This window comes from Macaca fascicularis, chromosome 19 (genome assembly GCF_037993035.2).
Source record: "Macaca fascicularis isolate 582-1 chromosome 19, T2T-MFA8v1.1".
Lineage (NCBI taxonomy): Eukaryota > Metazoa > Chordata > Mammalia > Primates > Cercopithecidae > Macaca > Macaca fascicularis.
The window spans coordinates 43,677,763-43,691,590 of record NC_088393.1 but is presented as its reverse complement, the minus strand read 5'-3'; the positions used below and the strand labels follow the sequence as shown (position 1 = coordinate 43,691,590).

Sequence of the window (13,828 nt, the reverse complement as noted above, 5' to 3'; positions counted from 1 at the left end):
CGCCCACCACCACACCCAGCTAATTTTTGTATTTTTGGTAGAGATGAGGTTTTGCCGTGTTGTCCAGGCTGGCCTCGAACTCCTGACCTCAAGCGATCCACCTGCCTCAGCCTCCCAAAGAGCTGGGATTACAGGCATGAGCCACTGTGCCCAGCAAAAAATTTATATTCTTAACTCACAGTTACGTATTAGTCAGCCAAGTGGTTGAATAACAAATTTCTCTGAAGAAGTTTTAATTTAGATTAATGTCCATCAGAAAATCCCCTATCAATTGCATCAAGAATACTTATTTCTTTCCATTAAGAGATTAAGAATTATGTAATGTAAAAATGATCTGACCCAGATCAGGTGTGGAATAATTTTTTTACGCTGGTTTCCAGGGCCCCCTGTCAGGAAAAGGACATGCATTTCCTCCTAAACAACCCCAGTCTCCTCTCCAGTTACCCCCGCTTTTAAACAATGTTTACATACTCGTTTACGAAGTCCTTTAGCATCTCCTATCTCAGGCTTCTACCAAAAATCCTGATAGGACAGAAATGTGTTCCCCACATTGAATTAGTATGAATCTAATTTGCTTGGACAGTGATTTGATGGGATGAAAATAAGTAATTAGGGGCACCTTATAGGGAAAAGCCCTCATTAGCTCTGTAGACCTGGGTTTTCCAATAACAAAATACATGCTGTGGTTTTGTTTGATTTCGGTCCTAGTACAGGGCAAGGCCTCCTGGTTAATGAGCCTTTTATGTTCGAGAGTGTGACTAGTGGTTCGTACAAAGCTCTCACACCTCACTAAGCATCCATGAAAAATTGACGTCAGTGGCCAAATGTGGTGACTCACACCTGTAATTCCAGCATTTTGGGAGGTTGAGGCTGGTGGTTTGCTTGAACCCAGGTGACTAGCCTGGGCAACATGGCAAACCCCGTCTCTACAAAAAATACAAAAATTAGCCAGGCCTGTTGGTGCACGCCTGTAGTCCCAGCTACTCGGGAGGCAGAGGTGGGAGGATCACATGAGCCCAGGAAGTCATGGCTGCGGCGAGATGTGATCATGCCACTGCACTTCAGCCTGGGTGACAGAAGAAGACCCTGTTTGAAAAACAAAAACAATGATGTCACTAATACCAACGGTGAAACTGGATCATCCCTTCACTAATTTTCTGTAGCTTAGTTATAAGGGGAATTTACAGCTGGGCAGTAGGTGGTTATAAATAAGATTGGGCCAGTGTTGGAGAGGTCTTTAAAGATCACCTGCAGCCTGAATTTCTAAAGGCCAAAGAACAGATATCATTTATAGGCTTATAATAAATATTATTCAAATTATGTTACAACAAATTTGAATAGTATTTGTTTTAACAAGGAACATTTATTATTGTATAATAGTCTGGCATAGGAATGGATCAGAGTCTTAAATTATATGCTAATTTTATTTTCTAAGATACAAATTTTTTACAAGTAATTTTACACATGTCTACAAGGGAAGTAGTTCATTTCTGGTTTTGTCCCATTACCAGTCCCACTCCAAGCAACTCTTGAAAATTGGTTTACTACCATTTTTTGATAAGCCCACTTTAGTCATTATCTCTTGATTGATTGCAAAGTTAAAGGGAACATTGTATTCCCATACTGCACTTTCATTTTTCCTGACTGTTACCATATGACTGTTTTTGGTTAAATCAACAGTATACACCTTGTTATGGCTGCAAATATTATTCTCTGCCAAGCGAGCTCATAGTTTTGTTCCACACAAACCTTCATTTTCCTGGGGTTAATTGCTTTCCCCCCATTTGCTTAGTCATTTGTGTGTTTACATCCAGAATCTCCAGCATCACTGCCACAGGCCAGTCAATACGTTTTCCCTCTGGTCAGACACATCAGTTCCTTTTGATGTAGAGACTTGCTTCCCCATTTCCTGTGTCCTTGTTCCCATCTGGTCTGGTTTACTCTCTCAGTCACAGCTTTCCTGAGACTTTACCTATTTCCTGAATCCTATGTTGTCTTCTTTTTTTATTTACTCCCTCGTTTTTGTGGAGCATATCCTCTAGAAGTTTCCGAAGAAACTCTTCTTGAGTCCTTGGATGTCTACAAATGTCTTTTCTCAACTCTCAAAACAGAATGATAGTTTGTTTATGAAAGTCTAGGTCAGAGTTTATTTTCTCCATATTGAATATTGAAGAATTGTTCTTATTGTTTCTCGCTTTTAGAGGTGTTCTTGAGAATTCAATTGCCACTCTAATTTTTGATGCCTTTTATATGACCTGCTCTTTGCTCTGGAGGCTTTTAATGTCTTGTCTTTATCCCTTATTCTGAAATTTGACTTTCAGCTATTTGGGAAAAGAGAGGGAGACAGATCAAATGTATTGTTGATTTATTATATGACAGGTATAGTGCAAGGCATTGCATATACAATCTCATTTAATTGGGAAAGCCCTCTTAGCTGAATTTTTATACCTTCCCAACCTTGTTTGGATAATGGAGGTATCCTCCCGTACTCAGGCAGTTTCATTTGGAGGAAAAAGAATGACATGGAAACCCAGTGATTCAGTTGTGCTTACTTGATTACAGTCCTCCACTGCATCCCAGGCATTCATATGCTATGTTTTACTTCCTCTACCTTAATCTTTTTCTTCTCTCTTTCCTTCACAAAAATACTTTTTTTTTTAATTAATCAAGTCATATACGTGGTTATTGTTCCAGGAGTCAGTGATGTTCAGTGATGTGTCCATAGACTTCTCTCAGGAGGAGTGGGAGTGCCTGAATGATGATCAGAGAGATTTATACAGAGATGTGATGTTGGAGAATTACAGCAACCTGGTTTCAATGGGTAAGGACATCTGTCCATAGTAATTTAGATTCCGGCCTTGGAAGGCCTACTTCCTCCAATGTGAAATGCTCACCTGGCTTTCAAAAACCAGTCGAATTTTGACATCCTGTTCTCACAGGAATGTTCTGAATATGGTAGAGTTAGAAAAAGGAGGCTGCATTGAGTTTCGGGGGATGTTTTACATCTTCCGTTATGTTTCATAAGTCCGTTGTACCTCTCTTTGACTCTTCTCGTAGTGCCATGTCTTTCTTTATAATGAAGGGACTGGATTTGAATTCTAGGATATTCTCATGATAAATTTGTTTTGTCACTTCTTTTGTAAGCAGGGCATTCTATTTCTAAACCAAATGTGATCTCCTACTTGGAGCAAGGGAAGGAGCCCTGGTTGGTTGACAGAGAGCTAACAAGAGGCCAGTGGCCAGGTAAGTGAAGCACAGTAGGTAATGTGTGATTTGGCCAGTAGAGAGACTGCATCTTTTAGATGCTATCTGGGAAACTCTCCTCAAAGGCTTTTGGCCTGTTGTGCAAATGTAAGACCTTTTCTACATGAGCTTTCAAATGATCCTACCTTTCCCCCTTACCTAACACACTTTGCCTGCTTTTCTTCTCTTATTCTTCTCTCTCAGTTCTAACCAGCTGGTGTCCTCCTTTACCCCTCTAGTGATATTCCTTTCTATCCATATTTTGGGCCCATTTCCTTCCTAGCTTTTCATCCCCCTTTGTATTTAGTCTAATAAAAGCATCACTGTCTCCAGAAAGAGATTTTTTCCTGCACTGCCGGAGACTTATTTTCTTTTACTAAGTTTTTTTGGGATGGGGTTTATGCCCTCATTGATTCATTAATATTTTTTACCAACATCTACTGATTTTCTAACATGTATAAGGCACTCGGCTAGGTGCTGCAGAGTTTAAAAAAGGAATAAGCAATTTCAGAACTTACTGCCTAGTAGAAGTACTAGAACATGTCTACAAATAACTTCTACAAAATAGAACCACCATAAGTGAAGTTAAAATAGGGAGCTTAGCAGAAAGCGAGGGCTAACGATGTAGAAGAGGAGTTGATCCACATAGAAGTCATAGGGGGAGATTTTGGTTGTGAGCGTCATTGACTTTATATAGAGGGTTGGAAATAAAGGGCTTGTGTCTCCATGGAGAAGGTAAGAGCTGGCAAAGAGAGATTTGGTATGAAGGGGAGGAGAGCACATTCATTTATTTAGTTTATGTTTCTGGAGTGCCTATGGTATGCCCAGCACTATTCTCAACACTGAGGTTACAGTAATGAATAGAACATGCGTGATTGGGTGCAGTGACTCACGCCTGTAATCCCAGCCCTTCGGGAGGCTGAGGCAGGAGGATTGCCTGAGGTCAGGAGTTTGAGTCCAGCCTGGCCAACATGATGAAACCCCATCTCTACTAAAAAATACAAAAATCAGCCGGGTGTGGTGGCAGGCACCTATAATCCCAGCTACTCAGGAGGTTGAGGCAGGAGAATCACTTGAACCCAAGAGGTGGAGGTCGCAGTGAGCCAAGATCATGCCACTGCACTCCAGCCTGAAAAAAAGAAAAAAAAGAACGTGCATAATCTGTGTTCCCACAGCCTACCCCACAGTGTAGGGAGAGAGATGAAAATAGATGAATATATAACATACCAGGTAATAGTAAATACTAAAAAGAAATAAGAAGTAGAGGAAAGGGATAAAGGATGATATTTTATGTGAAGAAGCAAGAGAAATTTACCATATCTTACCAAATGATATGGTAACATTTGGGCAGAGACCCAAAGAAGTACCACGGTAAGTCATTGTATATGGGCACGAGGCGGAAGACTGCTCCAGATGGAGGAACGCAGACCTTCAAAGTCCTGAGGCAACTGTGCATTGGCTGTGTTTGAGGAGCAGCACCAGAGGGCAGTGACTGGTAGCAGAGGGGTACATGGGTGGGAGATGAGATCAAAGAGGCAGGAGTGGGAAAGAGTGGGTCAGTTTATGTACAGTCTGCCATACAGGCCATGGGAAATCTTTTCATTCTAAGACAAGAAGTCATCAGAAGGCTTTGCACCTAGAAATGGCTTGATGCAACTTATTTTTTTGTTTGTGTTTTTTTTTTGAGACAGAGTCTTGCTCTGTTGCCCAGGCTGGAGTGCAGTGGCATGATCTCAGCTCACTGCAACCTCCACTTCCCAGGTTCAAGCGATTCTCCTGCCTCAGCCCCCTGAGTAGCTGGGATTACAGGCGCATGCCACCACGCCCGGCTAATTTTTTTGTATTTTTTTAGTAGAGATGGGGTTTCACCATGTTAGCCAGGATGATCTCGATCTCCTGACCTTGTGATCTGCCCACCTCAGCCTCCCAAAGCGCTGGGATTATAGGTGTGAGCCACCATGCCTGGCCATGTTTTTGTTTGAGATGGAGTCTTGCTCTGTCGCCCAGGCTGGAGTGCCATGGCATGATCTTGGCTCACTGCAACCTCTACCTCCTGGGCTCAAGCGATTCTTGTGCCTCATCGTCCTGAGTAGCTGGGATTACAGGCCACCACGTCCAACTAATTTTTGTATTTTAGTAGAGACAGTGTTTCACCATGTTGGCCAGGCTGGTCTCGAAATCCTGACCTCAAGTAATCCTCCCACCTCAGCCTCCCAACGTACTGGGATTATAGGTGTGAGCCACTACACCTGGACTTGATGCAACATGTGTTTTAAAAGGATTTCCCTAACTGCTTTGTAGGAGACAAGGTTGGAAGCAGAGTGGCTGTATAGCAGATTTTTATAGTAGTCTGGTTGGGATACAGTGATGGCTCAGAGACCATTGAAATGTTATCAGTGGCAGTGGAAGGAAGTGGTGGGTTTGAAATCTTTTCAAGGAAGAGTTAGCAGGATTCAGTCTTGGAGTGTAAGAGGAAAAGGATTCATGCTTTTTAGGGAGAGCCTATGGAAGAATGGGCTTTGTAATTACTGAAATGGGGAAAGAGTAGATTTGGGGGTTGCAAAATCAAGGGTGGGTTCGCTTATGTTAAGCTTCAGTTGCTTATTGGACGCAGCATAGATGCCATGCAGGCAGTTCAGTATAGAAGTCTGGAACTGGGAGGTCAGATCAGCGTTGGAGGAAAATTTGGAGAGCCTTCAATATAGAGATATAGAGTCAAGCCTGTAATCCCAGCACTTTGGCAGGCCGAGATGGGTGGATCACGAGGTCAGGAGATCGAGACCATCCTGGCTAACACAGTGAAACCCCGTCTCTACTAAAAAAATACAAAAAACTAGCCGGGCGAGGTGGCGGGCGCCTGTAGTCCCAGCTACTCAGGAGGCTGAGGCAGGAGAATGGCGTGAACCCGGGAGGTGAAGCTTACAGTGAGCTGAGATCTGGCCACTGCACTCCAGCCTGGGCGACAGAGCAAGACTCCGTCTCAAAAAAAAAAAAAAAAAAAAAGAGATATAGAGTCTTGTGACTGGATGGAATCTCCTAGGGAATAAATATAGCAAGGACAGAAACCTGAAGCACCCTAATACCTAGAGGTTTACAGCAGGAGAAGATATGGCAAGGAAATGTAGGTTGAGAAGACAGCAGGATGGAAGGTGAACTCAGAAACTCAGAAAGAAAAGTACCAGAAAGATCTGGCCATGAAGATTAGATAGGTATGTAATAGTTTTTACCTGCATTTTCTCATATAATTCTGTTTTTTTCTTTTAGTACAGTTCAAGTACTTATACTTACATAGTTAGGCTGCTTTCTAATCAATGCTTGTTTGTAAAAGCACCATTCTTTATGTAAAAGCACAACTTTATGCATATAGATTTTTCTGTATTTGCTTAGGATAGATTCTCAGAGACAAGATATTTCTGAAACTTTCAGACACAATGTTTGGTAGTATTCATTTCACTGTACTCTTTAAGAATGGTTAATTTTTATTTGAAATAAATGTTTTCGCTCATTTATTTTACAAGTCATAGAATGTTGTTTTTCATTGTGAAAATTTTCAAAACTACATGCCACTCATCTACCCCTATTGTTGCACAAATATTTTCTTTTTTTTTCCTTGTTTTCGAGATGGAGTTTTGCTCTTGTTACCCAGGCTGGAGTGTAATGGTGTGATCTCAGCTCACTGCAACCTCCGCCTCCCGGGTTCAAGCGATTCTCCTGCCTCAGCCTCCCGAGTAGTGGGGATTACAGGCACCCGCCACCATGCCTGGCTAATTTTATTGTATTTTTCATAGAGATGGGGTTTCACCAGCTTGACCAAGCTGATCTCGAACTCCTGACCTCAAATGATCCACTTGCCTTGTCCTCCCAAATTCTGGGATTGCAGATGTAAGCCACCGCGCCCCACCGCAGATAATTTCAAGTAAATCCAGAACCTCATGTCATTTCACCCTTGCATAATCTCATTATGTAATTCTAAAAAATATGGATATTTTCTCCGTTATATAACTTTAATGCAAAGTTATATAAATTTTACAGTGATTTCTTTGTATACTGGACTGCTTTATTGTCGTTATATTGAGTACTTGTGAGAGTGGACGTTTTCACCATAGCATAATTAACTTGTTCATTCCTATATTTCATACTTTTAATCTGTTACTGAGTTTATTCTTTCAGTTTTTATGGACTTTGCAAAATAATAATATTTACCTATTGGTTTCCAGAGGGTGCTTTTACTTTTTTTTTGAAACAGGGTCTCACTCTTGCCCAGGCTGGAGGGCAGTGGCACTATCATGGCTCACTGCAGTCTTGACCACCTCTTAGGCTCACGTGATCCCCCCACCTCAGCCTCCTGGGTAGATGGGACTACAGGTGCATGCCACCACACCTGGTTAATTTTTTGTATTTTTTGTAGAGATGGGGTTTTACCATGTTGCCCAGGCTGGTCTGGAACTCCTGGGCTCAAGTGATCCCACCGCCTCGGGCTCCAAAAGTGCTGGGATTACAGGCATGAGCCACTGCTCCCAACCTAGCTGCCTAATATTTTAGTTTTTTTGAGACAGAGTCTAGCTCTGTGATCCAGGCTGGAGTGTAATGGCGTGATCTGGGTTCACTGCAACTTCTGCCTCCAAGATTGAAGCAATTCTCATGCCTTAGCCTCCCGAATTGCAAGGATTACAGGCATGCACCACCATACCCAGCTAATTTTTGTATATTTAGTAGAGACAGGGTTTTGCCATGTTGGCCAGGCTGGTCTCTAACTCCTGGCCTCAAGTGATCCTCCCACCTGAACCTCCCAAAGTGTTAGGATTACAGGAGGGAGCCACCTCGCTCAGCTGAGCTGCCTAATTTTAACTTTTCTTCAACACTTGTATTTGTTTACAATTTCACCAGCAGTATATGAACATTCCCATTGTTGCACATGCTTCCTAATATACGGTATTATCAAACTTTGATTTTTTTTTTTTTTTTTTGAGATGGAGTTTCGCTTTTATTGCCCAGGCTGGAGTGCAATGACACGATCTTGGCTCACTGCAACCTCTGCCTCCCAGGTTCAAGTGATTCTTCTGCCTCAGCCTCCGAAGTAGCTGGGATTACAGGCATGCGCCACCACCAAAATTAGCATGCGCCTGGCTAATTTTGTATTTTTAGTAGAGATGGGGTTTCTCCCTGTTGGTCAGGCTGCTCTCGAACTCCTGACCTCAGGTGATCTGCCTGCCTCGGCCTCCCAAAGTGCTGGGATTATAGGCATGAGCTACCACACCCAGCCCAAACTTTGATTTTTATCAGTTAGTGAGTGTATAATAATAATTCGGTATGGTTTTAATTTACATTTCCATCTTTTTTTTTTTCTTTTTTTTTTTTTTAATTTGAGACGGAGTCTTGCTCTGTCACTCAGGCTGGAGTACAGTGACACGATCTTGGCTCACTGCAACCTCTACCTCTCAGGTTCAAGCAATTCTCTTACCTCAGCCTCCCAAGTAGCTAGAATTATAAACACATGCCACCATGCCCGGCTAATTTTTATATTTTTAGTAGAGATATGGTTTCACCATGTTGGCCAGGCTGATCTTGAACTCCTGACCTCAAGTGATCCACCTGTGTCAGCCTCCCAAAGTACTGGGATTACAGTCTTGAGCCACCGTGCCCGGCCACGTTTCTTTCTTTACTGGTGAGTTTTAGCACACATTTTCATGTCATTTTTAGTTTTTGGAAATTCTTTTTTTTTTTTTTTTGGAAACGGAGTCTCACATTGTTGCCCAGGCTAGAGTGCAGTGGTGAGATCTTGGCTCACTGCAAACTCCGCCTCTCAGGTTCAAGCGATTCTCCTGCCTCAGCCTCCAGAGTAGCTGGGATTACAGGTGCCCACCACCATGCCCAGCTAATTTTTTGTATTTTTAGTAGAGACAGGGTTTCACTGTATTGGCCAGGCTGGCCTTGAACTCCTGACCTTGTGATCAGCCTGTCTCAGCCTCCCAAAGTGCTGGGATTGCAGGTGTGAGCCACCACGCCAGCTGAAATTCTTTAGTGAATTGCCTGCTCAAATCTTTTGCCTGTTTTTCTGTTGAATTGTCTGTATTTTTTTTTATTTTATTTTACTTTATTTTTTTTGAGATGGAGTCTTGCTCTGTCCCTCAGGCTGGAGTGCAGTGGCGCAATCTTGGCTTACTGCAAGCTCCGCCTCCTGCGTTCACACCATTCTCCTGCCTCAGCCTCCCGAGTAGCTGGGACTACAGGCGCCCGCCACCACATCCGGCTAATTTTTTTGTATTTTTAGTAGAGACGGGGTTTCACTGTGTTAGCCAGGATGGTCTCGATCTCCTGACCTCGTGATCTGCCTGCCTCGGCCTCCCAAAGTGCTGGGATTACAGGCTTGAGCCACCGCGCCTGGCTGTCTGTATTTTTCTTAATAATGTGTAAGGGTTCTTTATATATTCTGCTTGTGGGACTTTGCATGTTCTACAAACTACAAGTCTCTTTTTCTACTCTGAATTGAATTTAGCTCTCTTTATGGTTTTCTTTTCTGTGAGGAGAAGTTTTTAATGATTACTGTAGTCAAATGTATCCATCTTTTCTTTTATGCTTCACACTTCTAGGGACTTAAGAAATTCTTCCTTAGCCTATATTTGAATCTTACATAAATGGAATCACCGCATGTGTATAGTCAGCCCTTCCTATGCGTTGATTCTGCATCCACAGACTCAACCAATCATGGAGGTAAAATACATATAGTTGGCCCTCTGTATTAATAGGTTGAGAGCCATAGTTGGTTGAAACCAACTTACTGTGCCACTTTGTATAAGGGACTTGAGCATGTGCAGATTTTGGTGTCTGCCATGATCCTGGAACCAAACCTCACCCCTCCTCCCCCCTCCCACCCAGTACAGAGGGCCAGCTGTACATTATTGTCTTTGTAAATGTATCTTTGCCTGCCACAAGGCCATGAAGGTACTCTCCACTGTTTTCTTTCTGATAGACGATTCTTGTTCCTTTCCTTTAGAGAAAAATGTTTTCCTCTAACAGGCTAAATTTTTACTGTGATAAATTCAGATATGGTTAGCTTTATTCCCCTTATGCTTTGCCTCTGGTAGCATTTTTCAATCTGAGGACTTACATCTTTTTTTGTGTGTGTGATAGGAAATTCTTAGTAGTCATCTCTTCAAATATTGCCTTGTTACCATTTCCTTTTTTCCTTCTGTTAGACTGACATAAAACGTCTGTATTATCTCCTGTGTCTCTTACTCTTCATCTGTTTTTCCATTTATACTGCCTTTGTATATATTTCTTTGGCCCTCATTTGTATTGATTTGCTAATATATTCTGTAACAATGACCTTTACACTTTTGAACCCGTCCATTAAAATTTTCCCTTAAGGCCGGGCGCGGTGGCTCAAGCCTGTAATCCCAGCACTTTGGGAGGCCGAGACGGGCGGATCACGAGGTCAGGAGATCGAGACCATCCTGGCTAACACGGTGAAACCCCGTCTCTACTAAAAAATACAAAAAACTAGCCAGGCGAGGTGGTGGGCGCCTGTAGTCCTAGCTACTCGGGAGGCTGAGGCAGGAGAATGGCCTGAACCCGGGAGGCGGAGCTTGCAGTGAGCTGAGATCCGGCCACTGCACTCCAGCCTGGGCGACAGAGCGAGACTCCGTCTCAAACAAAAAAAAAAAAAAAAAAATTTTCCCTTAAAATGGTATTTATAAACATAGTAGAATATATAGCATGTATATACATAAACATATAATTATGACAATAATATTTACATCTGCAGACTTACATGTGCAAGAGATTTGTTAGGAAATATACTTAGGAATACCATTGCGGGATCTTGGTGTACATGCTTACTCAGCTTTGCAAGGTGATGCCAAACTGTTTTCCAAGTGATGTATTAGTTTATGTGGGAGGTACTTTTGTTCCACCATCTCTCCTTATGATATTATAAGATTTTTTCATTTTTTAATAATCTGATTGATGAGTATGAAATCTTATTTTATCGTTTTCAATTAAATTTCCCTGGTCGTTATTGAAGGTGATCACCTTTCCCTATGTTTATTGGTCATTAGTGTCTCTTCTGTGTAATGTCATTTTGATCCTTTTGTATTAGGCTAATTTGTCTTTTTCCGAAGATTTGTAGGAATTCCTTGTATAAATTCTAGATACTCATTTTTGATCAATCACATGTTTTGTAGATATGTTTTCCAGTTTACATCTTTTTTATTCACTTTTGTTATGGTATCTTTTGATGAACAGTAATTATTTGTGTTAATATTGCCAAATTGTATGTTTAATGGTTAAATTATATGTTGCTTATAAACATTTTTATCTTTTTCCTGTATGCTTTATACTTTTTGGATCCTCAGAAACCTTTCCTAGCCCAATTTTCTATTTTAATTCCAAGATTTTTCTTTTTTTTTTTTTTAGACAGAAAAAGTCAGACAGGCTAGAGTGCAGTGGAACAATCACGGCTCACTGCAGCTTCTACCTCCTAGGCTCAGGTGATCCTCCCACCTCAGCCTCCTGAGACTGCAGGCACGTGCTGTCACTCCTGGCTAACTTTTTATATTTTTTGTAGAGACAGGGTTTTGCCATGTTGCCCATGCTGATCTCAAACTCCCAACAATTTTTATGTTTTCGCTTTCTTATTAAAGCCCTATTAATGCAACTTTAATTGATTTTTATGAATAGTATGAGATGGAGATCAGCTATTTTTCCTGTATAGAAAACGAATTGGCTGGGTGTGGTAGCTCATGCCTATAATCCCAGCACTTGGGGAGGTTAAGGCAGGAGGGTTGCTTGAGCCCAGAAATTCAAAACCAGCCTGGGTAACAGAGGGAAACACCGTCTCCTAAAAAAAAAAAAATTATGTTTCCCTCTCAAATGAAAACTCCATCTATTCTTCACTGATCAATAATGCTCCTCTGTCATATATTCGGATTTCATATATGCACGGGTATTTCTTGTTACATTGAGCCTTGTTATCCCTGTCTAAATTACTCATGTTTATATAACAAGTCTTGATTTCTGGTAGGACATATCCCTCCACCTTTTCTTTAGGCGTGTTTTGGTTATACTTATCTCTGTGATCTTTCATATAGTATTAAAAATTACTTTATATTTTATTTAAAATGTTGAGTTGAATTTGGCCGGGTGCGGTGGCTCGCTCCTGTAATCCCAGCACTTTGGGAGGCCGAGGTGGGCAGATCGGTTGAGGCCAGGAGTTCGAGACCAGCCTGGCCAACGTGGTGAAACCCTGGCTCTACTAAAAATACAAAAATTAGCCAGGCGTGGTAGCGCACAACTGTAATCCCAGCTACTCGGGAGTCAGAGGCACAAGAATTGCTTGAACCTGGGAGGTGGAGGTTGCAGTGAACCGAGATCATGCCACTGCACTCCAGTCTGGGTGATGGAGTGAGACTCTGTCTCAAAAAAACCCAACAAAAGCAAACACAAAAATTAGCCAGGTGTGGTGGCGCACAGCTGTTGTCCCAGCTACTCGGGAGTCTGAGGCATGAGAATCACTTGAACCCAGGAGGCAGAGATTACAGTGAGCCAAGATGGTACTACTGTACTGTAGCCTGGGCAACAGAGCAAGACTCTGTCTCAAAAAAAAAAAAAAAAAAATACATTGAATTTTTATATCACTTTAGTAGTAACTGATATCTTTATTATATTAAATCATATTTGCCATTATCACAGTACTTTTCTCCATTTATTTAGGCCTTCTTGATGATATTTCAGTGTATTTTTATAAACTTATCCCAAAAAAGGGCTTATAGTTCATTTGATATTTTATTTCTACGTATTTTCTGTATGTTTTGGGGGGACTACAAATGCAGTTGACTTGTTTATTGCATAGGGTATAGACAAAGGTAATTCCAGCTGGAGTGTAGTGGTGAACCCACAGCTCACTGCTGTCTGGACCTCCTGGGCTCAAGCGATCTTCCTACCTCAGCCCCCAAGTAGCTGCAACTGCAGATGTGTGCCACCATGCCCAACTAATTTTTAAAATTTTAGTAGAAACCACGTCTCCCTGTGTTGTCTAGGCTGATTTTGAACTCCTGGGCTCAAGTAGTCCTCCCACCTTGGCCTCCCAAAGTGCTGGGATTACTGCACCTGGCCCAAGACAAACAAGCCTTCTAGTTTTGGCAGAAGGCACAGGAAATGGGATTCTTTTTTTTTTTTTTTTTTGAGACAGAGTCTCGCTCTGCCACCCAGGCTGGAGTGCAGTGGCGCAATCTCGGCTCACTGCAACCTCCATCTCCTGGGTTCAAGCGATGCTCCTGCCTCAGCCTCCCAAGTAGTTTGGATTACAGGCACGTGCCACCACACCCGGCTAATTTTTTGTATTTTTAGTAGAGATGGGGGGAAATGGGATTCTTAACACCAAGAGAGATTGGAGCAATCTCTTGCTTGTGTGTGTATTTACATACATATGTACATACATACATACATGTATATATACACAAATATGTGTCTATATTTTCCCCCCCGTTTTTGCGCATCCCAGCCTCCAGACAATCTCACAGCAGCAGCAGCAACAGTGGAAGCAGTGGGGGCCTGCAGGTATCTAAAACTACAAGGGGTAGGAACC

General features: G+C 42.1%; 2 protein-coding genes across 16 annotated transcripts in view; both read left to right on the top strand.

Moving 5' to 3' along the window:
* Nucleotides 1-13,828, top strand: part of ZFP82 (ZFP82 zinc finger protein) — a 90,429-nt gene that overhangs the window by 13,121 nt on the left and 63,480 nt on the right. The gene's annotated exons all lie outside the window — the stretch shown is intronic.
* ZNF566 (zinc finger protein 566) overlaps nt 1-13,828 on the top strand; it is a 46,060-nt gene that overhangs the window by 13,420 nt on the left and 18,812 nt on the right. For 4 of the 15 annotated variants that reach the window (XM_015441744.4, XM_045378845.3, XM_045378842.3 and 1 more), the window contains 2 exons: nt 2,695-2,821; nt 3,145-3,243. The exons of 5 other annotated variants lie outside the window; for them this stretch is intronic. In XM_015441744.4, coding sequence (XP_015297230.2) covers nt 2,695-2,821; nt 3,145-3,243 — 226 coding nt within the window. Of the gene's footprint in view, nt 1-2,694; nt 2,822-3,144; nt 3,244-7,031; nt 7,126-13,828 lie in introns of those variants that run through there. 6 more of the 15 variants (XM_015441746.4, XM_065536501.2, XM_074023281.1 and 3 more) reach the window with 4 other exon arrangements.